General features: G+C 46.3%; 3 protein-coding genes across 3 annotated transcripts; all 3 read right to left on the reverse strand.

Annotated features, from left to right (window-relative positions):
* Positions 1 to 18: 18 nt before the first annotated feature.
* Positions 19 to 1,933, reverse strand: nme3 (NME/NM23 nucleoside diphosphate kinase 3). Its single transcript, XM_049746226.2, has 5 exons — positions 1,799 to 1,933; positions 1,172 to 1,302; positions 998 to 1,099; positions 664 to 776; positions 19 to 588 (listed from the first exon to the last, which is right to left on the reverse strand). The coding sequence occupies exons 1-5, from the start codon at positions 1,842 to 1,844 to the stop codon at positions 474 to 476; spliced, it is 507 nt and encodes a 168-aa protein (XP_049602183.1). The 5' UTR covers positions 1,845 to 1,933; the 3' UTR covers positions 19 to 473.
* Positions 1,934 to 19,463: 17,530 nt separating this feature from the next.
* On the reverse strand, positions 19,464 to 20,885 carry mrps34 (mitochondrial ribosomal protein S34). The gene is made up of 4 exons (XM_049745150.1): positions 20,727 to 20,885; positions 20,255 to 20,583; positions 20,105 to 20,147; positions 19,464 to 19,883 (listed from the first exon to the last, which is right to left on the reverse strand). The coding sequence occupies exons 2-4, from the start codon at positions 20,570 to 20,572 to the stop codon at positions 19,585 to 19,587; spliced, it is 660 nt and encodes a 219-aa protein (XP_049601107.1). The 5' UTR covers positions 20,573 to 20,583; positions 20,727 to 20,885; the 3' UTR covers positions 19,464 to 19,584.
* Positions 20,886 to 21,070: 185 nt separating this feature from the next.
* Positions 21,071 to 24,377, reverse strand: spsb3a (splA/ryanodine receptor domain and SOCS box containing 3a). The gene is made up of 7 exons (XM_049745148.1): positions 24,202 to 24,377; positions 23,581 to 23,775; positions 23,318 to 23,492; positions 23,067 to 23,254; positions 22,880 to 22,982; positions 22,637 to 22,762; positions 21,071 to 22,548 (listed from the first exon to the last, which is right to left on the reverse strand). Exons 2-7 carry the CDS (start codon positions 23,704 to 23,706, stop codon positions 22,157 to 22,159), a joined length of 1,110 nt encoding a protein of 369 aa, XP_049601105.1. The 5' UTR covers positions 23,707 to 23,775; positions 24,202 to 24,377; the 3' UTR covers positions 21,071 to 22,156.
* Between the last annotated feature and the right edge of the window lie 54 nt (positions 24,378 to 24,431).

The raw sequence follows: 24,431 nt of genomic DNA on the forward strand, positions 1-24,431 counted from the left end.
ATATATCATAATACAAGATTACTTAAGAAATATTTTATCTGAGCAACTGTAAAACAAGTAACATCACAAAACGAATCGATAAGATGGATGTTTAAATTCACAAGTTGCTTTTTGATATTTTCACTTTTCCTTTTCTTACCTATCTAGTGGACAAAACAGTAATACTAAAACTATGATCCAAGTAAACAATGGACACAATTATTTATTCCTAATTTGGTCACGATGCTCACAGCACGAATGCATGAGCTATACAAGCGAAGTGCATTTTCATTATTTAAATAGAATATTAGCCAGCTCGTGTTTGGTACTATGTGTGTCATTTCTCGCAGCCTTTTATTTATTAATAACAAAGCTGGTGTTCAATTAAAGTCTTTTTCACCCTCAAAATTGTAACTAAATTAAGTACACCGGAACAGGTGACCGATGCCAGATTCTGATGACAAAACTGAAATGCAGAATCCGCGTCGTCGTCCTCAGTAGATCCAGGGCATGCTGTTGCGCTCCCACATTTGAAGCTCCTGCTTCTTGAACCACAAGGAGATTTCCTTTTGGGCGCTCTGAACAGAGTCGCTGCCGTGGATCACATTCCTGCAGTGTGCAAACAGTTTTGTTTTTTTATATAGTTTTTTTAAAATAGTTTTTTATTGCCTCAGTTCTTCCTACCTTCCTACATCCACGCAGTAGTCTCCACGAATAGTCCCAGGGAGAGACTCAGCCGGATTGGTCTCGCCTAACATTTTGCGTGCTGTCTTGACCACATCGAGACCCTGCCATACCTGAATCAACACACAGCCATTATTATGTGTGTTCAAAGAGAGGTTCATGTTATTTTTTATTATTGTATGCATCAAATCCATGAAAATACAGCTATGTCGCAAACAAAAATGCAAATAAGGAATGAGTTTCTAATAGGTTTTCACTTCAGTGAATAGAAAAACATAATGGAGACATTAACTTAGTTTAATATAAGTACCATTTTAACACAAGAACATCTCACCATGGCAACCACTGGACCAGACCTCATGTAGTGAATCAGTTCACTGAAAAAAGGCTTGTTCCGCAGATCCCAATAATGATCCAAAAGAAGATCCTCTGAAGCCTGAGACATGCACACAATTAATGTGTGGAAATAAGAAATAAAGAACGTACTGTAGATGGTGCGCTTTTATACCTGCACAAGTTTCAGTGCCACCAGTTTGAACCCTTTTCTCTCAAAACGCTGCACAATCTCACCCACCAGTTTCCGCTGCACGGCATCTGGTTTGATAGCAATAAAGGTGCGCTCGTTCACACCTATCCAGCCTGGAGAAAATAAAATAATTTATTACTGAGTAAACATTTATTAATGCAAAAAAATGACTGCAATAAACATCTGGATGTTTCATCTGAAGAATAAAAGTTACAGGATTTTGGACAATAAACATCTCTTGGGTTATGTTTTTATGAAAAAACAAGGATGTTAGGATGTCATTTACGAAATTCAAAAACTCAAAACGTCGTCAGTTTTAAATTGATTTAATCCCGTTGGATTTGGAAGTTCGATGATTTAGCCAGCAGAGGGCAGTGCACCAATACAAAACCAACGAATCAGCGTCACGCAGCATCCGCAAAGTTTTGTTTACATTCCCCATGGAAACCGCTAGCTTCAAAATGGCAGCCACATCCCACAATGCCACGCGATTCGCAACTAACTTCACCTATGACGCTCGCTAGCATTCGGCACGATTATGAGCTTCTCACCAGCTGCAAACAAGCACGCGGTGACGAACTGGAGAGTCGATGCTGATACAACACTGACCTGACTGGAAGATTTGCGAAAACAAAGAAAGAAAAAAGCCAATCATGGTGGCTGTGGACGGTGTTCACTTCGAGCAAGCAGGACCAGAGTTCGGCGCACGCTTGCTTTTCTTTGCAGACACTGGTTGACGTGTGTTCAAAGTCCTTGCAGCAAGATAAGTACACGTAGACTATTTCTTAGAATTTGTCGACTTTTCCCCCATACTTAATATATTAATCATAATGAAGATAAATCAAATGATGAAAAAAATAGAAGTACCTTTGCTCTGTATAATAACATTCCCGTAACTCGACATTACATTTTTTTGATCTTCCGGGACCTTATTCTCTAAAAAAGTCCCAATGATCACACACACATTGTCCTCAGCATTTAACCCATCCCCGTGTGATTTTCACGAGCAGGAGTGGTGCCGCGCCCGGGAATCATTTGGTGATCTAACACCCCAATTCCAACCCTTGATGCTGAGTGCCAAGCAGGTAGGCAATGGGTCCCATTTTTATAGGCATTGGTATGACCCGGCCGGAATTTGAACGCGCAACCTGCTAGTCTCACGGTGCTTGTGAGCTGCTCCATAAAACCATATATGTTCCATGCCATACGCGCGACGGTTCCATAGTGTAGTGGTTAGTGCTCTGGACTTTACCCCCAGCGACCCGGGTTCAAATCTCACCAAGATGCTAAATATTTTATCATGGAAACATTTGCAACAAAGTTGCTTGTGTGCTGCCCCATAAAACCATGTAAAATCCATACAATAGGAGAGAGGGTTCCATAGTGTAGAGGTTAGTTCTCTGGCCTTTCACCCCAGCGACTAGTGTTCAAATCCCAGTAGGATCTAAAATATTTTATCATATTTTTTGCAACACAGTTGCTTGTGTGCTACTCCATAAAACCATGTATGTTCCATGTTATATGAGCGAGGTTCCATAGTGTAGTGGTTAGTGCTCAGGCCTTTCAACCCAATGATCAGGCTCCTGCAGAAGGTGAGGATGAACTGATCATTTGAATCACGTGTGTTTAACGAGGGAAACTTGGAAAACATGTAGGAATGCGGCCCTCGAGGACTGGACTTGGACACCCCTGCCTTACACTGAGTGCCAAAAGTCCCAATGATCGTGAGCAGCAGGGGGGGCCCCATTTCAACCCCTTACACTGAGTGCCAAGCAGGGAAGAAATGGGTACCATTGTTATAGTCACTGGTATGACTCGGCAGGGGTTTGAACCCACAACCTCCCAATCTCAGGGCGGGCACTCTCCTCTTAGGCCACTGAGCTGGTAAGCACTTGTATCGTAGTATAACACTTAGTCGTTTTTAAATAACGTGTATACCTATATACGCCTAAATATTGTTATCCGATATATCTACTGCAATTTCACATTAGATTGCTGGTTTGAAATTTGCTTTTAATATTGTTATTTTTAATAAACATTTATGTTAAAACTTGTCTGGCGTCTTATTCCTTGTTTTTATATTCGCCAATTAAAACATAAAAATCAGACATTTGGTTAACTGCTTTATATGACAATATGTATAGGTACACTACACGAGGTTAACGAGGTGGCGTTAACCACTCGACCAGAGCCTGCTCGGAAACAAAAGGAGATTTGGTCTTATTGATAGAGTATCCATCCAAACATGTTCGGTGTTCAAAGTTTCATCGGATAGTCCGAAGCAACCCTTTCCACAGTAGTCACCATGACGGGCGACCACCTGGCGGCGTCAGTGTGCGGAGCGCCGTTGGACGATCAGGAGAAGAAGATTTGAATTGACGGGTGTGACGTCAGGGCTTTCGGTAAATTGAAGACAGGTGCGCTCGCTCAAGGGGAGTTATCATATGCAGGTGCCACCGAGCGCGTGGCGGCGTACGGTTTCTCAGGTAAGCTAGCAAATGTTTGTCGTCTCCTGCCGTTTTTTACGACGGACGCCGTGTTTGTTTGTTGGAGGATTTTCACACGGCGACTGTAGGCGTCGAAGTTAACTGGAGACCGCAAGGAGAGTTTTCAAATCGGCCCCAAAATGTGTGCTTTGTTGCCTTTTCTCACAAGCCTTTTTTTCTTGTTTGTCGCAGGACTGTCGGACTCTCGTGACTCGGCAACGTCACGTCCACCGCGACGGTGGGCCTGGAGGTAAATTGTAGGCCGCAGGCAATTTAGCTCGTGAGCAAATGTTTGCAGTTTCTTACGATGCCATTTATTATTTCTTGCAGCATTTTCGCTGTCTATGGAGTGCTTGAGGTTTCGGCACGGCACGCCACAATCCACTTTGCGTCGCGTCGTTGCGCGTTTTGGTGGTATATTAAGTGTCTTTTGCGGTTGTTTTTTTTCAATGCTGGCCAGCATTTTTTTCATTCGTCTGTCTGTAGACGGTTCGTCAATGACGCCGCCGATAAGCGCGTGTTTGTCTGACTATAGGAAATGTTAGTTTGACTCTAGTCAATTAAACCATTTTTTGTTATTTTATATTATGCGTGTGCCATTTCCGTGTCATGCAAACTGGTGACTGCAACGTATATGTTACGTCGTGTCCAAATCGGACCAAATCCATTCAAAGATGGCGCCCGCCCGCTCTCGTTCCGTTACGCAACAAACATTTGCGCGAGTTATTTTCTCCCGTTTTGGACGCCGCCAACCTGGATCATCTGTCCAATGTGAGGTGAGTTGTAGATGAAATTAAAATGAATTATAATCTTTAATAATTCTTGTAATTTACTACAATATAATTATATATATTTTTCAAATGTAAAACTCTACTTACAATGTATAAAATAAAAAAATAAACTATAATTTTGATAAATTATCATAACTTACTACAATATAATATTTTTTTCAAATGTAAAACTCCTAGTATGTGTAATTATTGGTAAAAAAACATGCCATTGGCACTCGACTCAATGTCTATTTTTGTTGCAATAATTTGCTTGTCTTTTGTAGCAATAAAAAAGGCTGCCCAGCCAGCATCCTTCTATACAAAGCAAGCAGGAGGCTCTTGAGGAGCCCTTTCAGTGATGTTGAGGACACTGAGGAAGAGTCGTCCTAAATCAGGTGAAAACCTGTTTTTGTCAAGTTTCAGCTTCCCAACACACAATGCTTGTCGTTTTAGCTTCCCAGCACACAATTAATGGCTGTCTGTGTTTTTGTAGGCTGCAAGAGGAGCCGAATGGGGAAAAGTATAATTCCATATGAAAAGGCACAATGGCCTATCCAAAGGAGCAATGGCCTATCCAAAGGAGCAATGGCCTATCCAAAGGAGCAATGGCCTATCCAAAGGAGCAATGGCCTATCCAAAGGAGCAATGGCCTATCCAAAGGCGCAATGGCCTATCCAAAGGCGCAATGGCCTATCCAAAGGCGCAATGGCCTATCCAAAGGCGCAATGGCCTATCCAAAGGCGCAATGGCCTATCCAAAGGCGCAATGGCCATATGCAAAGGCGCAATGGCCATATGCAAAGGAGCAATGGCCATATGCAAAGGAGCAATGGCCATATGCAAAGGAGCAATGGCCATATCAAGTCAAGAATCAAGCGGCGCACTGCAAAAGTCGACGTGTGCGGATCATGTGCCCAGGAGGGGGCAGTGTGGTTGCCTTTGGTTATGGGTGCACGACGGAAAGGTTGCAGGTGTGGACAGTGTTTGGGGCTCCGATGGTTGGTCTTACTTTGAAGGTGCGCTGTGGTTGTGGCTTGTCTGGATCCAGCGTTGTCTTGTGCTTGGTTGCCATTGACGGCTCACTTGGGGGAGGACGTGGTTCCGTGGATAGACACAAAACTGAACTTTGACGTGGTGCTGAATGTCCAATTTTGCCGTATGACTTGTTCCATTTTGTATCTTTTTCTAACCTGCCACTGTCGTAGTTGCTGCGTTCGTTGTTCTTTCCCCTCGGTGTAGGGTGGCGTTGGAGCGAGCCGATCCCGAATGTCCAATTTTGCAATTTGACTTGTGACATTTTCCTTTTCTAACCTACCACTGTTGCACTTCCTATAACCCTAACCTACCACTGTGGTACTTGCGTTCTTTGTTCTCCCCTAGGTGTTGGAGCGAGACAGTCACATTGTGTCTTTTTCTAACCTAGCGCTGTCGTGCTTGATCGAAGCCTAACGTACCACTGTGCGTCCTTTGTTCTCTAGGTGTAGGGGGCGGTGTCGGGGCCAGCCGGTCCACGATGAAGACTTAATGATGCGAGCAGCGCCCAACTCATTGCATGTTCTGCCTTTTGCAGGCCGGACGCAAAAGGGGGGTGCATGGCCCGATTCACCAAGAGTACCTAACCGCTGTGATCAAGTAAGCAAGTGACCTACAACTTGGGGTGCTCTTTGAGTTTCTAACCTTTGTTTCTGTTTGTGCAGATGGCGACCGGGACGCGACACGATCTGCTCCGAGGTGGACGGACCGCTGTGGCATCGCTCTGAAGTCGCAGAGTTCTGACGGAGACCCGCTTCCCTGGAGGCGTCGACCTGCGCAGCTTCAGCATGTGAAATAGATTTTTTTTTTTTTTTTATTCACACCAGCGGTGTCCAAATGTCTGTCTGAGGGCTGCATACTGAATCAAATTGAGAATCCTTTGACACTAATTCATTAAATCAATCACAAAATGTTGCCATTCACATTTTGTGCTACAAAGCAGTGTTGCGTTCATTCGTGTGGTGTTGATCAAGTTGGCCCGAGGCTACCATTTGGACACCAATGGTGGGCCACGTGTGTAGGGCTGCACCTGGATTGGAAAACTGTCATATGGTGGTATAGGTCGTTGACATGCACTTTAGCAAAACAAAGATTTTTTTCTATTCATGTGGCAAATGAAACATGTTTTCTGGCCTCCTAACTATTTGTAATGAGTTTAGAAGATAACAAGTCATTGATGCAAGTTAAAGTTAACTGATCTAAGTGATGTCATTGCGATCAAATAGTTCCTCTCCATCCTAGAATTTTGCACAACTTTGCTCAATGCAGTGGTCTGGCCCAATACTGCCATATCATTGGTTTTCCAAAATGTTGTGCAGCCCTCATTGAGTGCCAAACGCGCAGCGACGGCAAGCGCAAGCGACCACCGCGCAGCGACAGCAAGCGCAAGCGACCACCGCGCAGCGACGGCAAGCGCAAGCGACCACCGCGCAAGCGACCACCGCGCAGCGACGGCAAGCGCAAGCGACCACCGCGCAGCGACGGCAAGCGCAAGCGACCACCGCGCAGCGACGGCAAGCGCAAGCGACCACCGCGCAGCGACGGCAAGCGCAAGCGACCACCGCGCAAGCGACCGCGCAAGCGAGACTTTTGTGCTTGTCTTGCAAGGTGGAACAGACGATGTATGAAACGACGAGCCGGTGGACGGAGGCCACCAGACCCGCGATTGGTGAGCGGGGTGCAAAGGAAGGAATCACCCAAAGAAAGCAGTCGCCAAGTGTTGAAGAGGAGCCTGATGCATGACTGGCCAAGGCTGGCCAGATGCGGTGACATGGCAATCCAATCTGCAAGCGTAGTGTACACACTTGTTGGTTTTAATTTGATTTCCGTATTTTTCTGCCTTTCAGCTGGCAGCGGATGGGGCGAGCGCCAGCCTGCACCCAGAGGGACTGGGCTGCACCCGCAAGACCAGGGAGGGGGCAGGTAATGAGTACTTTGACAGAAGTGAACCGCATGCAACTGAGTGCCGTTTGTCTTTTTGCACTTGTACGAGGCGGAAGACGAGTCCAACACCGGCCGGAGCAGACCCGGACCTTGGCCCGTGACGAGCGGCCCACACGAGACTGATGGGTGCAGATGCAGCCAGCGTTTCAGGGGAGTATGACTTTGTTCTTTCTTTTGTGCTTTCCCTACCCCTGTCTGTTTGAATAGGGTAACTAGTAGCACGCACGAGCATTTGGGTTGCTGTGACCCTGTAGATACGAATCGGCAAAGTAGACGCCCCTTCCCTCCCTCCCTCCCTTCCCTCTCGCTCTCTCTCTCGCTCTCTTTCTCCAATGTGCCCGGCAGTACCTGCATGGCCTGGTGCGCTCAGGGTGGAACGTGGCTATACCTTGCCCTTTGTGGAATACCAGGGTATAATGTCTGCCTGCCTGGGTCCCAGTGTCGTCGACGGTGTCGAGGACGAGGAGATTCTCCGTGACGCTCTCCGTGACGTCACGTTTTCCTCTTTTTTCCCTCTCGGGGCCAAGCCAGCTCTCCTCAGGGGGAACTGGCCGGTTGCGCTTAAGTGCGCACCAAAGCCTCTTCTCATCTCCCCTCGCTGTCTCCCTCCCTCCCTCCCTCCCTCCCTCCCTCCCTCCCTTTTTGTAAGGGGTTAAACATTTCATAACCTGGATCGCTCCAATGCTGGAGGGCCATATGAGACATGCCCGTGCGCGCTGCTAGTTACCTGATTCAAACTTACCTTAGTCAAGGTCGCTGGTGGAAATTTTCATCTTGCCAAAACCACCACAGTATGTCTGCCTTTCAGGATTGCCGAGGTAGCGGATGGGACGAGTGCCTGCACAGAGACGGACCAGAGCGCAAGACCAGAGGGTAATAATAAACTTTATTTGTATAGCACCTTTCATACAAGAAATGCAGCTCAAAGCGCTTTACAACAATTAAGGAAATTATAAGCATTGAATGTTTCACATAGGAACAGACAGAAAAAGAACATGAACACGTTAAAACAAAAACATGAATCTATGCATACACAATCAATAAAGTGAGATTAAAATAGGAGCAAGCTTTAATAGATAGGTCTTGAGTACGTCCACAGAAATGAACCGCATGCAACTGAATGCCGTTGTTCTTTTTGCAGTTGCGCGAGGCAGAGGATGAGTCCAAACGTCAAATATCGGCCGACACGAGGCGGACGGGTGCGGATGCGGCGAGGGCAAAGCGCCCAGCCAGCATTTAAGGAGAGTATGACGCTGGTTTTCCTTTTGGGCTTTCTTTCTTTCCCTCCCTCCACTTTTTCACTGGGTGTGCACATTGGCCGTCTGCATGAGGCCTCTCTTTCTCAGCGCTGCGTCATTTTGCAATATTGTTGTTTTATTGTTATTGTGTTTTTTAAATACATGAAGTGAACTGTTTGTACTGTAATTGTGTGTGCGTGTACCTCTGAACCTGAATTAAACTGTGAACTGAATTCAAGTGGTCCATTTTAAACATTGGCATGGGCAGTCTATCGTGCATACAAACTGGAATCATTTGAGACCTTCTCAATGACAAGACATTTGTAAAGTTAGTCTCAAACCAAATTGTCTTGTTAAATATGCAGTGTCAGGCTTTTTATTTTTTTGAACTACACAAGGAAAAGCTGCATGCATTCTAAATTGTTGACAAAAGCCAAGCAGCCAGACACCCATAGATGCAAACGACAAGTGTACAAACGGTGTCTGTTGCGATTAATAAGTCATCTTTGGCAACCCTGCTTTAAAATGGCCACCGAACTCAGAATCTTGCAGAATGTTGGTACATTTTTCTGTATGAGTAAAAGCTGGTATTTTAATCTAGTCTGAGCCATTTTTTGGTTTGTTTTGAATGGTCATGCATCATGTGGGCGTTCTTGTGAATAAAATCAACAGTGTGTTTTCTTCCGGTTGGTGGTCTTGTAAATAAAGTCAACTTTGGTGTCAGTCATCATTCGCGATGAGTCTCAATTGAAGCTGCATCTCTTGAATGTGAAACTTCTTGCATGTTTTGTTGCAGGGCTCGGCGTCCCCATCGGCTGTCTGACTACAAAGAAGGCTGTTTCTGTACAGTCCACAGGTTGTTGCTGAGGTCAAATGAATTTATAAACATAGCGTGTAACTTCCAGGACCTTAGCTTTCAATTCAAAGCACAGTTGCTTAACTACACGGCCAGCCTCTGTACATGTACTGGGTGGTACCACCCAGTTCAAAGTAAAGGCCAGAGTGGTCGTCTTCATACCAGCATCCTCATGAAATTGACCCTATCAGACAGGCTAGATGAATTCCAAGTGCTACCACCGGGTGGCAGCATATTTGCCTCAAGCTGTCTGGTGCTGGGTCAATGTGATGCATCTTTCGTTGTTTTGCCCAAAGCAACTAATAAACAATATTTGCTTCAAACTGTCTGACGCTCCATTGAACTGTATGCAATAATTTTTTACTTGAAACAACTACATTACAAATGATACGCGCCCTAATTAGACAGCTGGGTCAGTGTGACCCGTCTTTTGCGGTTTGTTTTGCCCAAAGCAACCTAACAAATAAGCATAGGTACTGTCGCTATCTCGTCAATGTGCAAGTCTCTAAAATGTACAAAGCAAATTCATTTGCATAATAAACTTCCAAACCACATGCTAAAAATATTCATGTGATGCAGAAAGTCGTCTTCTGTAGCTTGCTAAGATTTGCCAATTTGAGCAATGCCGTATCTGAACCCGAGGCTGGGGGTTGCCCGTCCATGTACCTAATCGCTCAGCCATTGATACATCAGCACTGCTTCTTTCTAGGTCTCCTCAGCACTGCAAACCTTTGTGCCGGTACACCATATGAAGTAAATGACGGAATGTTTTTTTTTTTTTTAAACACCTTCTCTAATGTGTATCAAGCATACCAGATGGTGTTTTAGAACAGCCTAGAATATTAAGTTACAAAAAGTTTAAAAAAAACTTTAAAAAAACTTACTAAAGTTTAAAAAAGTTATTGATTATATATTTGCTCCAAGGACGGAGTATTGACAAACGTCACCTCCTTCATAGTATGCGCATTGTTGTGTGCTTCGCAGCGCGGTGCAGAGCGCAGGCGGCGCAGGCGGCAGGGTGCGCAGGCGGCGCGGCGAGCAGGGTGCGCAGGCGGCGCGGCGAGCAGCGAGCAGCGAGCGCAGGCGGCGCAGGCGGCGCAGGCAGCAGGGGTGGGGAATCGAACCCTGGATCTCAGGTGTTCGAGCGCAGCGACGGAGCCACTCGCCAAGCGTGGCGAGCTCGGCAGTCACCCCGCTTTCACTTCGAGTCATTCTTACGCGTTCAGTATTGCGCTCCGCGCGCGCTGGGTAAGTACAAAAGAGAACTGGCGGCCGCCAGCTGCCAGGTCACACTGGTCGACCGGTTCGTGACACGGCCTCATGCCCCGTACAGCCCTGGTTCGATCCCAGTGGTGGAAACTTTCTCCGGCCCCCTTTTGTAAGTGTCTGAATACATGCATATAGGTTGCATGTCGACGCATTTATTTATGTATAAACGTCCAGTGTGGCCCCGCCTGCAAGTGGGCGGGGCGATGCAGCTGGCCCCGCCCCCATGGAATTGGCCCCGCCCCTGGCCCCGCCCCCTGCCCTACAAAAAGACAGTAGGGTAGGGGGCGGGGCGAAGCCCCGCCCCCTGCCCTACAAAAAGACAGTAGGGTAGGGGGCGGGGCGGAGCCCCGCCCCCTGCCCTACAAAAAGACAGTAGGGTAGGGGGCGGGGCGGAGCCCCGCCCCCTGCCCTACAAAAAGACAGTAGGGTAGGGGGCGGGGCGAAGCCCCGCCCCCTACCCTACTGTCTTTCAATACACTATTAAAAGACAGTAGGGTAGGGGGCGGGGCGAAGCCCCGCCCCCTACCCTACTGTCTTTTAATATATATATATTTTTATATATATATATATATATAAAAAGACAGTAGGACAGTACTGAAAAAGACAGTACTGTCTTTTAATAGTGTATTGAAAGACAGTAGGGTAGGGGGCGGGGCTTCGCCCCGCCCCCTACCCTACTGTCTTTCAATACACTTTTAATTGTCTTTTGATGGTGTAGGGGGCGGGGCTCCGCCCCGCCCCCTACCCTACTGTCTTTTTGTAGGGCAGGGGGCGGGGCTCCGCCCCGCCCCCTACCCTACTGTCTTTTTGTAGGGCAGGGGGCGGGGCTCCGCCCCGCCCCCTACCCTACTGTCTTTTTGTAGGGCAGGGGGCGGGGCTTCGCCCCGCCCCCTACCCTAAAGTCTTTTTGTAGGGCAGGGGGCGGGGCCAATTCCATGGGGGCGGGGCCAGCTGCATCGCCCCGCCCACTTGCAGGCGGGGCCACACTGGACGTTTATACATAAATAAATGCGTCGACATGCAACCTATATGCATGTATTCAGACACTTACAAAAGGGGGCCGGAGAAAGTTCCCACCACTGGGATCGAACCAGGGCTGTACGGGGCATGAGGCCGTGTCACGAACCGGTCGACCAGTGTGACCTGGCAGCTGGCGGCCGCCAGTTCTCTTTTGTACTTACCCAGCGCGCGCGGAGCGCAATACTGAACGCGTAAGAATGACTCGAAGTGAAAGCGGGGTGACTGCCGAGCTCGCCACGCTTGGCGAGTGGCTCCGTCGCTGCGCTCGAACACCTGAGATCCAGGGTTCGATTCCCCACCCCTGCTGCCTGCGCCGCCTGCGCCGCCTGCGCCGCCTGCGCTCGCTGCTCGCCGCGCCGCCTGCGCACCCTGCTCGCCGCGCCGCCTGCGCACCCTGCCGCCTGCGCCGCCTGCGCTCTGCACCGCGCTGCGAAGCACACAACAATGCGCATACTATGAAGGAGGTGACGTTTGTCAATACTCCGTCCTTGGAGCAAATATATAATCAATAACTTTTTTAAACTTTAGTAAGTTTTTTTAAAGTTTTTTTTAAACTTTTTGTAACTTAATATTCTAGGCTGTTCTAAAACACCATCTGGTATGCTTGATACACATTAGAGAAGGTGTTTAAAAAAAAAAAAAACATTCCGTCATTTACTTCATATGGTGTACCGGCACAAAGGTTTGCAGTGCTGAGGAGACCTAGAAAGAAGCAGTGCTGATGTATCAATGGCTGAGCGATTAGGTACATGGACGGGCAACCCCCAGCCTCGGGTTCAGATACGGCATTGCTCAAATTGGCAAATCTTAGCAAGCTACAGAAGACGACTTTCTGCATCACATGAATATTTTTAGCATGTGGTTTGGAAGTTTATTATGCAAATGAATTTGCTTTGTACATTTTAGAGACTTGCACATTGACGAGATAGCGACAGTACCTATGCTTATTTGTTAGGTTGCTTTGGGCAAAACAAACCGCAAAAGACGGGTCACACTGACCCAGCTGTCTAATTAGGGCGCGTATCATTTGTAATGTAGTTGTTTCAAGTAAAAAATTATTGCATACAGTTCAATGGAGCGTCAGACAGTTTGAAGCAAATATTGTTTATTAGTTGCTTTGGGCAAAACAACGAAAGATGCATCACATTGACCCAGCACCAGACAGCTTGAGGCAAATATGCTGCCACCCGGTGGTAGCACTTGGAATTCATCTAGCCTGTCTGATAGGGTCAATTTCATGAGGATGCTGGTATGAAGACGACCACTCTGGCCTTTACTTTGAACTGGGTGGTACCACCCAGTACATGTACAGAGGCTGGCCGTGTAGTTAAGCAACTGTGCTTTGAATTGAAAGCTAAGGTCCTGGAAGTTACACGCTATGTTTATAAATTCATTTGACCTCAGCAACAACCTGTGGACTGTACAGAAACAGCCTTCTTTGTAGTCAGACAGCCGATGGGGACGCCGAGCCCTGCAACAAAACATGCAAGAAGTTTCACATTCAAGAGATGCAGCTTCAATTGAGACTCATCGCGAATGATGACTGACACCAAAGTTGACTTTATTTACAAGACCACCAACCGGAAGAAAACACACTGTTGATTTTATTCACAAGAACGCCCACATGATGCATGACCATTCAAAACAAACCAAAAAATGGCTCAGACTAGATTAAAATACCAGCTTTTACTCATACAGAAAAATGTACCAACATTCTGCAAGATTCTGAGTTCGGTGGCCATTTTAAAGCAGGGTTGCCAAAGATGACTTATTAATCGCAACAGACACCGTTTGTACACTTGTCGTTTGCATCTATGGGTGTCTGGCTGCTTGGCTTTTGTCAACAATTTAGAATGCATGCAGCTTTTCCTTGTGTAGTTCAAAAAAATAAAAAGCCTGACACTGCATATTTAACAAGACAATTTGGTTTGAGACTAACTTTACAAATGTCTTGTCATTGAGAAGGTCTCAAATGATTCCAGTTTGTATGCACGATAGACTGCCCATGCCAATGTTTAAAATGGACCACTTGAATTCAGTTCACAGTTTAATTCAGGTTCAGAGGTACACGCACACACAATTACAGTACAAACAGTTCACTTCATGTATTTAAAAAACACAATAACAATAAAACAACAATATTGCAAAATGACGCAGCGCTGAGAAAGAGAGGCCTCATGCAGACGGCCAATGTGCACACCCAGTGAAAAAGTGGAGGGAGGGAAAGAAAGAAAGCCCAAAAGGAAAACCAGCGTCATACTCTCCTTAAATGCTGGCTGGGCGCTTTGCCCTCGCCGCATCCGCACCCGTCCGCCTCGTGTCGGCCGATATTTGACGTTTGGACTCATCCTCTGCCTCGCGCAACTGCAAAAAGAACAACGGCATTCAGTTGCATGCGGTTCATTTCTGTGGACGTACTCAAGACCTATCTATTAAAGCTTGCTCCTATTTTAATCTCACTTTATTGATTGTGTATGCATAGATTCATGTTTTTGTTTTAACGTGTTCATGTTCTTTTTCTGTCTGTTCCTATGTGAAACATTCAATGCTTATAATTTCCTTAATTGTTGTAAAGCGCTTTGAGCTGCATTTCTTGTATGAAAGGTGCTATACAAATAAAGTTTATTATTACCCTCTGGTCTTGCGCTCTGGTCCGTCTCTGTGCAGGCACTCGTCCCATCCGCTACCTCGGCAATCCTGAAAGGCAGACATACTGTGGTGGTTTTGGCAAGATGAAAATTTCCACCAGCGACCTTGACTAAGGTAAGTTTGAATCAGGTAACTAGCAGCGCGCACGGGCATGTCTCATATGGCCCTCCAGCATTGGAGCGATCCAGGTTATGAAATGTTTAACCCCTTACAAAAAGGGAGGGAGGGAGGGAGGGAGGGAGGGAGGGAGACAGCGAGGGGAGATGAGAAGAGGCTTTGGTGCGCACTTAAGCGCAACCGGCCAGTTCCCCCTGAGGAGAGCTGGCTTGGCCCCGAGAGGGAAAAAAGAGGAAAACGTGACGTCACGGAGAGCGTCACGGAGAATCTCCTCGTCCTCGACACCGTCGACGACACTGGGACCCAGGCAGGCAGACATTATACCCTGGTATTCCACAAAGGGCAAGGTATAGCCACGTTCCACCCTGAGCGCACCAGGCCATGCAGGTACTGCCGGGCACATTGGAGAAAGAGAGCGAGAGAGAGAGCGAGAGGGAAGGGAGGGAGGGAGGGAAGGGGCGTCTACTTTGCCGATTCGTATCTACAGGGTCACAGCAACCCAAATGCTCGTGCGTGCTACTAGTTACCCTATTCAAACAGACAGGGGTAGGGAAAGCACAAAAGAAAGAACAAAGTCATACTCCCCTGAAACGCTGGCTGCATCTGCACCCATCAGTCTCGTGTGGGCCGCTCGTCACGGGCCAAGGTCCGGGTCTGCTCCGGCCGGTGTTGGACTCGTCTTCCGCCTCGTACAAGTGCAAAAAGACAAACGGCACTCAGTTGCATGCGGTTCACTTCTGTCAAAGTACTCATTACCTGCCCCCTCCCTGGTCTTGCGGGTGCAGCCCAGTCCCTCTGGGTGCAGGCTGGCGCTCGCCCCATCCGCTGCCAGCTGAAAGGCAGAAAAATACGGAAATCAAATTAAAACCAACAAGTGTGTACACTACGCTTGCAGATTGGATTGCCATGTCACCGCATCTGGCCAGCCTTGGCCAGTCATGCATCAGGCTCCTCTTCAACACTTGGCGACTGCTTTCTTTGGGTGATTCCTTCCTTTGCACCCCGCTCACCAATCGCGGGTCTGGTGGCCTCCGTCCACCGGCTCGTCGTTTCATACATCGTCTGTTCCACCTTGCAAGACAAGCACAAAAGTCTCGCTTGCGCGGTCGCTTGCGCGGTGGTCGCTTGCGCTTGCCGTCGCTGCGCGGTGGTCGCTTGCGCTTGCCGTCGCTGCGCGGTGGTCGCTTGCGCTTGCCGTCGCTGCGCGGTGGTCGCTTGCGCTTGCCGTCGCTGCGCGGTGGTCGCTTGCGCGGTGGTCGCTTGCGCTTGCCGTCGCTGCGCGGTGGTCGCTTGCGCTTGCTGTCGCTGCGCGGTGGTCGCTTGCGCTTGCCGTCGCTGCGCGTTTGGCACTCAATGAGGGCTGCACAACATTTTGGAAAACCAATGATATGGCAGTATTGGGCCAGACCACTGCATTGAGCAAAGTTGTGCAAAATTCTAGGATGGAGAGGAACTATTTGATCGCAATGACATCACTTAGATCAGTTAACTTTAACTTGCATCAATGACTTGTTATCTTCTAAACTCATTACAAATAGTTAGGAGGCCAGAAAACATGTTTCATTTGCCACATGAATAGAAAAAAATCTTTGTTTTGCTAAAGTGCATGTCAACGACCTATACCACCATATGACAGTTTTCCAATCCAGGTGCAGCCCTACACACGTGGCCCACCATTGGTGTCCAAATGGTAGCCTCGGGCCAACTTGATCAACACCACACGAATGAACGCAACACTGCTTTGTAGCACAAAATGTGAATGGCAACATTTTGTGATTGATTTAATGAATTAGTGTCAAAGGATTCTCAATTTGATTCAGTATGCAGCCCTCAGACAGACATTTGGACACCGCTGGTGTGAATAAAAAAAAAAAAAAATCTATTTCACATGCTGAAGCTGCGCAGGTCGACGCCTCCAGGGAAGCGGGTCTCCGTCAGAACTCTGCGACTTCAGAGCGATGCCACAGCGGTCCGTCCACCTCGGAGCAGATCGTGTCGCGTCCCGGTCGCCATCTGCACAAACAGAAACAAAGGTTAGAAACTCAAAGAGCACCCCAAGTTGTAGGTCACTTGCTTACTTGATCACAGCGGTTAGGTACTCTTGGTGAATCGGGCCATGCACCCCCCTTTTGCGTCCGGCCTGCAAAAGGCAGAACATGCAATGAGTTGGGCGCTGCTCGCATCATTAAGTCTTCATCGTGGACCGGCTGGCCCCAACACCGCCCCCTACACCTAGAGAACAAAGGACGCACAGTGGTACGTTAGGCTTCGATCAAGCACGACAGCGCTAGGTTAGAAAAAGACACAATGTGACTGTCTCGCTCCAACACCTAGGGGAGAACAAAGAACGCAAGTACCACAGTGGTAGGTTAGGGTTATAGGAAGTGCAACAGTGGTAGGTTAGAAAAGGAAAATGTCACAAGTCAAATTGCAAAATTGGACATTCGGGATCGGCTCGCTCCAACGCCACCCTACACCGAGGGGAAAGAACAACGAACGCAGCAACTACGACAGTGGCAGGTTAGAAAAAGATACAAAATGGAACAAGTCATACGGCAAAATTGGACATTCAGCACCACGTCAAAGTTCAGTTTTGTGTCTATCCACGGAACCACGTCCTCCCCCAAGTGAGCCGTCAATGGCAACCAAGCACAAGACAACGCTGGATCCAGACAAGCCACAACCACAGCGCACCTTCAAAGTAAGACCAACCATCGGAGCCCCAAACACTGTCCACACCTGCAACCTTTCCGTCGTGCACCCATAACCAAAGGCAACCACACTGCCCCCTCCTGGGCACATGATCCGCACACGTCGACTTTTGCAGTGCGCCGCTTGATTCTTGACTTGATATGGCCATTGCTCCTTTGCATATGGCCATTGCTCCTTTGCATATGGCCATTGCTCCTTTGCATATGGCCATTGCTCCTTTGCATATGGCCATTGCTCCTTTGCATATGGCCATTGCGCCTTTGGATAGGCCATTGCGCCTTTGGATAGGCCATTGCGCCTTTGGATAGGCCATTGCGCCTTTGGATAGGCCATTGCGCCTTTGGATAGGCCATTGCGCCTTTGGATAGGCCATTGCTCCTTTGGATAGGCCATTGCTCCTTTGGATAGGCCATTGCTCCTTTGGATAGGCCATTGCTCCTTTGGATAGGCCATTGCTCCTTTGGATAGGCCATTGTGCCTTTTCATATGGAATTATACTTTTCCCCATTCGGCTCCTCTTGCAGCCTACAAAAACACAGACAGCCATTAATTGTGTGCTGGGAAGCTAAAACGACAAGCATTGTGTGTTGGGAAGCTGAAACTTGACAAAAACAGGTTTTCACCTGATTTAGGACGACTCTTCCTCAGTGTCCTCAACATCACTGAAAGGGCTCCTCAAGAGCCTCCTGCTTGCTTTGTATAGAAGGATGCTGGCTGGGCAGCCTTTTTTATTGCTACAAAAGACAAGCAAATTATTGCAACAAAAATAGACATTGAGTCGAGTGCCAATGGCATGTTTTTTTACCAATAATTACACATACTAGGAGTTTTACATTTGAAAAAAATATTATATTGTAGTAAGTTATGATAATTTATCAAAATTATAGTTTATTTTTTTATTTTATACATTGTAAGTAGAGTTTTACATTTGAAAAATATATATAATTATATTGTAGTAAATTACAAGAATTATTAAAGATTATAATTCATTTTAATTTCATCTACAACTCACCTCACATTGGACAGATGATCCAGGTTGGCGGCGTCCAAAACGGGAGAAAATAACTCGCGCAAATGTTTGTTGCGTAACGGAACGAGAGCGGGCGGGCGCCATCTTTGAATGGATTTGGTCCGATTTGGACACGACGTAACATATACGTTGCAGTCACCAGTTTGCATGACACGGAAATGGCACACGCATAATATAAAATAATAAAATAATGGTTTAGTTGACTAGAGTCAAACTAACATTTCCTATAGTCAGACAAACACGCGCTTATTGGCGGCGTCATTTACGAACCTTCTACAAACAAACGAATGAAAAAATGCTGGCTGGCATTAAAAAAACCACCCGAAAAAAAAAGACATTTAAAATACCGCCAAAACGCGCAACGGCGCGACGCAAAGTCGATTGTGGCGTGCCGTGCCCAAACCTCAAGCACTCCCTAGACCGCGAAAATGCTGCAAGAAATAATAAATGGCATCGTAAGAAACTGCAAACATTTGCTCACGAGCTAAATTGCCTGCGGCCTACAATTTACCTCCAGGCCCACCGTCGCGGTGGACGTGACGTTGCCGAGTCACGAGAGTACGACAGTCCTGCGACAAACAAGAAAAAAAGGCTTGTGAGAAAAGGCAACAAAGCACACATTTTGGGGCCGATTTGAAAACTCTCCTTGCGGTCTCCAGTTAACTTCGACGCCTACAGTCGCCGTGTGAAAATCCTCCAACAAACAAACACGGCGTCCGTCGTAAAAAACGGCAGGAGACGACAAACATTTGCTAGCTTACCTGAGAAACCGTACGCCGCCACGCGCTCGGTGGCACCTGCATATGATAACTCCCCTTGAGCGAGCGCACCTGTCTTCAATTTACCGAAAGCCCTGACGTCACATCCGTCAATTCAAATCTTCTTCTCCTGATCGTCCAACGGTGCTCCGCACACTGACGATCAACAGGCAGGGTAAACAAGCTGCAGTAGTTTGAAGTTTTTGCAATTATTTTACATAACTTTCCCCCCCAGAATTTCAATTTATTCTACACGTAAGACTTTTTCTTTTTTTAAGAGATCACGTGCTCCATCTATTCCATTTTGAGATGCATCCCCATCCTCTTTCCACACACTCGTAAATTGGTAAAATCTGTTTGAACATGATTTTGAAAGACACAGTTTACTACACACAACATTTAATCACATTTTATTAAGATATTTAACAAGTCATTTTACACATGAAACAGCGCTATCATTTGTTTCTGATGGACGAACAATTGGTTCTTGTCCTTCACTTTGACAATTGTAGACATCACACAGCTGTCTCCAGTCTCTCCTTTTTTCCTTGGTCTTGACTCCGGAAAAAGTCTTTGGTGAGCACCACTTCCCTTTCCAAAGGCATTAGAGGCTCCTCCGCCAGGATGGTGCCCTCCGTTTGCTTGTGCCGCGCCAGCTTCATGGCACGCAGCAGCGGAGGGTAAGGGACATAACGCACGGGCGGCTCAGGAAGGGGCACAAAGTCCTTAAATTGTTGCTCAATGTGCTTGGGGACCAGGCGCCAGTCGTGGTACATCACTTTGTCGATTTCTTTGACCTCTTTCTCCTCTTTTCCTGTCAAATAAACATTTTTATTAAGATGAATTATTGTCAATTTGTGGATGATTTGTGATATGAGTGTTTGGCTATAAATGTATGCAGTATGTAAGCAACATAATCAGTAAAGCACCACTTCACTTGAAAAGGTGCTTAAAAGGATGTGCAATAAATAGAAGTAGCTAATTTTGACTGGCAAATGTGTTATAACTTGAATTTACAATACTTGGATGACTTACCTTTATAAGTGAGGACGCCCCAGGCTTTTCCGTGATCCATGTCCTAGATGATTGAATTGATAAACATATTTAAAATGTGGGTCAGCACTTTTGACAGTGTTAAGTCCATCATAATATTCTCACAAGACTAAATGAGATGAATGCTCGTACCTCAGCCGTGTAGTCCACCTTGACTTTGGTGATCTGCCAGTAACTGGGCTCCGTGTGGTCCTCCAGCCACGACTTGCGAGTGAACACACGGCCCACTCCGAACATCCGCATACCAGCCAGCAGAGAGAACAAGCGACTCTCGCGGCGGACATCCTGCCAAGCCAGTACGGGGAGCATCTTCCCCGTGTGAGGACGCTTCATGGTGTTGTAATCGAGGGAGTACTTTTGCGAGTCCCGCGGTCGGTTCTTCAGCTCGCGGTAGGCGCGGATCTTCCGAGCCATCTCTGCTATGAGACGAACACGCTTTTTCTTCACCATGGTTGTGTGACCTGTGGAGGAGATGCCACACAGCAGTCTGTTATTAATTGCAAAAGCAATAATATTAACTTTGCAGCAATCTCCATCTAAACTCGTTTGTTAGTTATGGAGCCATGATGCGCTTTTAATCAACTATATATTCAAACCGAATTACCTGGATGTTTGTGATGGGTAAAACCAACTCAATTGACCTCCGCAAACATAACGCGTGACTTCCGGAATTTTGGTCCGTCAGTAAAATGCTCCGCATGAAACGAACATTCGTTCCTATGCTTCTTCTTTACATTCCGGTGCAGCGAGCAACCGTCTTGCTGTGCATTACTGCCATCCTCCTGATACTTGTGGTATTGCGTGTCCCCGCCCCCTCCCGTTTACCATAATATATCCCCGTGATTCAACAATTAATTATACATTTTTAACTCTTAGGAACATACATATAACATACAAATTATGGAAAGTAGGTGGCTGTGATAATTACTGTACACAAAAGAAAACATGTTTGTGCATATTCAGCATTCACTTTATTTTCAGCGGCTTTGTCATTTGAGGAAAAGTTAAAGTTAAGAATAAATTGAACTGATTAATAATTGTTTTTTTTATTTGACCTTTACACCACAATTTCACATAGCTTAATATAAACATAAAGAGAATAATTGTATTCTTCTAATTACCAGTACCAACTATTTAAAATAAATAATTTAGTGCATTTTACAATGGAAGAAAATTGAGCAGGTTTAAGTTATCGTAGGTGTGGCCCTCTGACACAACTCAGGTTTTTCATGCGGCCCCTTGTAAAAATTAATTGCCCACCCCTGGTCTTGAGGCATATACATGAGTTTTCGGTTTTAAATGATTTTTGCAAACTATTTCACAATTTTTAAAAATTGAGTGTTTCTAGTTCGTGTGAACCTTAAGTGACAGAATATTCTAGCTTTTAGGGGTTTATAGAAAAAATGACCTAAGTGCTATAGCTTTTAGGGGTTTATAGAAAAAATGACCTAAGTGCTAAAAGGGTGACTAAGGTGTTTGCAAAGTGTATAGAAAAAATTCAAAAGTCAACAAGATGCAACAGTAAATAAAGGTAGATGATTGCAACACTTATGACCAGAGTAATAAATATGTTGGTCCTTCATTTGGAACATTTAAACGAAGTGCATTGTTAATTTGACCAATAATATAACCAAATCTCCAGATGGCAAGATGATTATTTTGATAAAATGATTGCATTGAGTTTAATAATATGCACTATTTGCATACCACACAAAAAAGATAGCTGCATGGCTTAATCCGAGCGACACACGTTTTGCGGAAAGCACTCAAAATGGCCACCAAAATATCGCCATGTTTGAGACTTCAGTGTTACACTCGACAGTACGTCCTCATATTAAAAACAAATCCCTGTTCACGAATGGCAAGAGATATCTACAGTTGATGTCTTTTGCTACAGTGCTTTGGATCTCGTGTGAGTGATGGCATGAGAAGATCGTTCCCTTCCGGTTACGTTCTTCAATACTGCAATACACTTGAAAGCAAAGTATTTTCAAACTTGTAGTAACAGTTACTGCCTTGTTTTCACGCCGCTTGTCAAGTCCAGCGGCACCTCTTCCTCTGGCAGGCCTCGGGGTCGGACGTACAACCTTCCGAGTCGCTCTCAGAGGACGACGGGCCGGCCGAGGGAGGGACGGGCAAGCACGGGGAACGTTCGGGGGTATCTGCGGTTTCGTCTGCGCCGCCACCGTGGATATTGAGGAGCCAACCTAGCTTGTTGTGCAGCAGGTGACGAAGCCCCGGGGGAAGGGGTAGGACGTCCAGGGCGTCTGTACAGTCTGGCAGGAGCTGGCGAAGGCGAGCGCAGCACAGGTATAAAAGGGAGGTGGGCGCCGAGCAGGATCGGATCACCTTCATGCTGCTTTTGGCTGCTGTGGAGCACGCCATCGGGTAAAACCTTTTGTTGTGGAGATCTGTGGCAGCAACACCTAGTTGGACAATAAAGACATTTACTGTCTTATGATTTATCGAATGATGTCACACACAAAATATCCCACTTTGATCTCGTCAACTTACCTATGCACTTGCGATTCTTAAAAAATGTAAGCGTGCCGTGCCACGTGTCCAGATGAACCCCAATAATGGAGCCCTGGCCAAACCGAGAGGAGAAGTTCATCTTGTCTCCTTTATGATGCAACAAGCCTGTCAAAATAGGACATTAGACATTTATACCTGTATCAAGAACTATTGATAGGTTGGATTTTGTGCTAAATCAATATGCATGCTTGTATTAGGTTTATTCAGAATGGAGGTTTTTACCAGTGTAAGACAGACCCCAGCTGTCCACATCCTTCCCCAAAAGACTGCAGAACGAATGCCTGTATTTGTCGAGGTTGACATCAGAAGTACCGATTCCAACCATCTGGGCAGTGACAGTAGAGAAAACAAACCCACTTAGGCTTCATAATAAAATAATGGTTATGATTATTCCAGCATGTGTGCATACCATGTCTGTTCCATAAACGGGGGACGTCATCTTGATTTCCCAAAAGTGCTGCCCTTCCGCGAGCTCCTTGGAACCCCGAATTGCAGCCGTGCCGCAGCTGTACTCGGAGTGAAAGTTGACTTCGCGATTGTCGCAGCTCAGTAACGTCGCTGTCGATCGGCTGCCGGCATCCCAAACCCAATCAAAATCTAAAATAATCAAATCAGTCCAAATTTAAATAATGCAATAAAACATCTCACATTACACTATACCTTGATCATCCTCTCCACAGTGACAGTCTTTGACTTGGTAAAAACCTCGCCGATGATGGATGGTCTCAGCTTGGTAGTCGCAGCCACAGTAAGATTCTCCTGTCACAGGCACAGCGCTGGGGACTGGAGGGACCATCACCGCCGAGTAGTCGGCCTCCGAATCCGAATCGCTGTACTTGAGAGCGTAGGAGAGACAGGAGATAATAAATGCCATACTTCGGACTTTCACTTGCTGCTGCAAAAAACAACAGATGAGTGCTAACCTCCAGGCGTTCATAGCCCCATCCGTCACTTTCCGAGGCCAAGACAAGCGCTCTTGCATCAGCATCTCGACGTATTCCACCCCAAACATATCGCCAAGCGCGGCTGTTCCTGCCTCGTCTGGACATGGCAGCTTGACTTTCACTTGACGGTCACGTTGAATGGAGATGCAAAGGTGTCAAACAGCATCTGTCCAACTGTCGCAAAAGCAGATGATTTTTAATCGTGATGTTAATCATCTGATCGTGCTTGTATTAATCGTCTGCATTTACGTGATTGCAGTTTTAGATTAGCTTTGAAATTATTTCACGACACAAATGTTCTGGTTGATTGACACATTGTGACTCCGAACAACGACGATTTGACGTGATGGGTTTTTTTCCCCAATTTTTACAACCATCGAACCGAGTGAGCAGCTATCGCTTACTCGCAATCATTTCGATGAGATATAGAAGCTTTTTAAAATGTAACATAAACACATTTGAATTATGTAAATGTGTGCAAGGCGAACTAAACTATGTTATTCGTAATGTTATTCGTTTTCCATATAACATGAACATGCAGAGCAAACATACACGCTAGTTAGCTTTGGTGGGCTACTAGCATCGTAGCGTCAACATTACCTGGTTGTTGGCAACTGAAGTAAGAATCTTCATTAAAAGCGCATATCCAGAGACGACGAAGGAATTTATATGCTTTTATATATATTTTGGCCTGACCCAATTTTCTTACAGCGTGATCGCAAACAAAAACATGCAAGCGGATATGGAGCGCAGTCATCACTTTGCGTCTTCCCTTTCCGGATGTTTTCAATGGAAATGAAACGTAAATAAATATAAATTTAATAGTCATT

The sequence above is a fragment of the Syngnathus scovelli genome, chromosome 16 (assembly GCF_024217435.2).
Source record: "Syngnathus scovelli strain Florida chromosome 16, RoL_Ssco_1.2, whole genome shotgun sequence".
NCBI classification, from domain to species: domain Eukaryota; kingdom Metazoa; phylum Chordata; class Actinopteri; order Syngnathiformes; family Syngnathidae; genus Syngnathus; species Syngnathus scovelli.

Excerpts from the sequence above, each read along its gene's own strand:
- nme3 (XM_049746226.2), bottom strand. The coding sequence starts at position 1,844 with ATGATTGGCTTTTTTCTTTCTTTGTTTTCGCAAATCTTCCAGTCAG. Across the intron at positions 1,303-1,798 it reads TTCGCAAATCTTCCAGTCAG|GCTGGATAGGTGTGAACGAG; the intron begins GTCAGTGTTGTA and ends TATTTTCTCCAG. Across the intron at positions 589-663 it reads TACTGCGTGGATGTAGGAAG|GAATGTGATCCACGGCAGCG; the intron begins GTAGGAAGAACT and ends TGCACACTGCAG.
- mrps34 (XM_049745150.1), bottom strand. The coding sequence starts at position 20,572 with ATGGTGAAGAAAAAGCGTGTTCGTCTCATAGCAGAGATGGCTCGGAAG. Across the intron at positions 20,148-20,254 it reads AGGTGGACTACACGGCTGAG|GACATGGATCACGGAAAAGC; the intron begins GTACGAGCATTC and ends TCAATCATCTAG. Across the intron at positions 19,884-20,104 it reads GGGCGTCCTCACTTATAAAG|GAAAAGAGGAGAAAGAGGTC; the intron begins GTAAGTCATCCA and ends TTTATTTGACAG.
- spsb3a (XM_049745148.1), bottom strand. The coding sequence starts at position 23,706 with ATGTCCAGACGAGGCAGGAACAGCCGCGCTTGGCGATATGTTTGGGGT. Across the intron at positions 23,255-23,317 it reads CTGTGGAGAGGATGATCAAG|ATTTTGATTGGGTTTGGGAT; the intron begins GTATAGTGTAAT and ends TGATTATTTTAG. Across the intron at positions 22,549-22,636 it reads TAAGAATCGCAAGTGCATAG|GTGTTGCTGCCACAGATCTC; the intron begins GTAAGTTGACGA and ends TTGTCCAACTAG.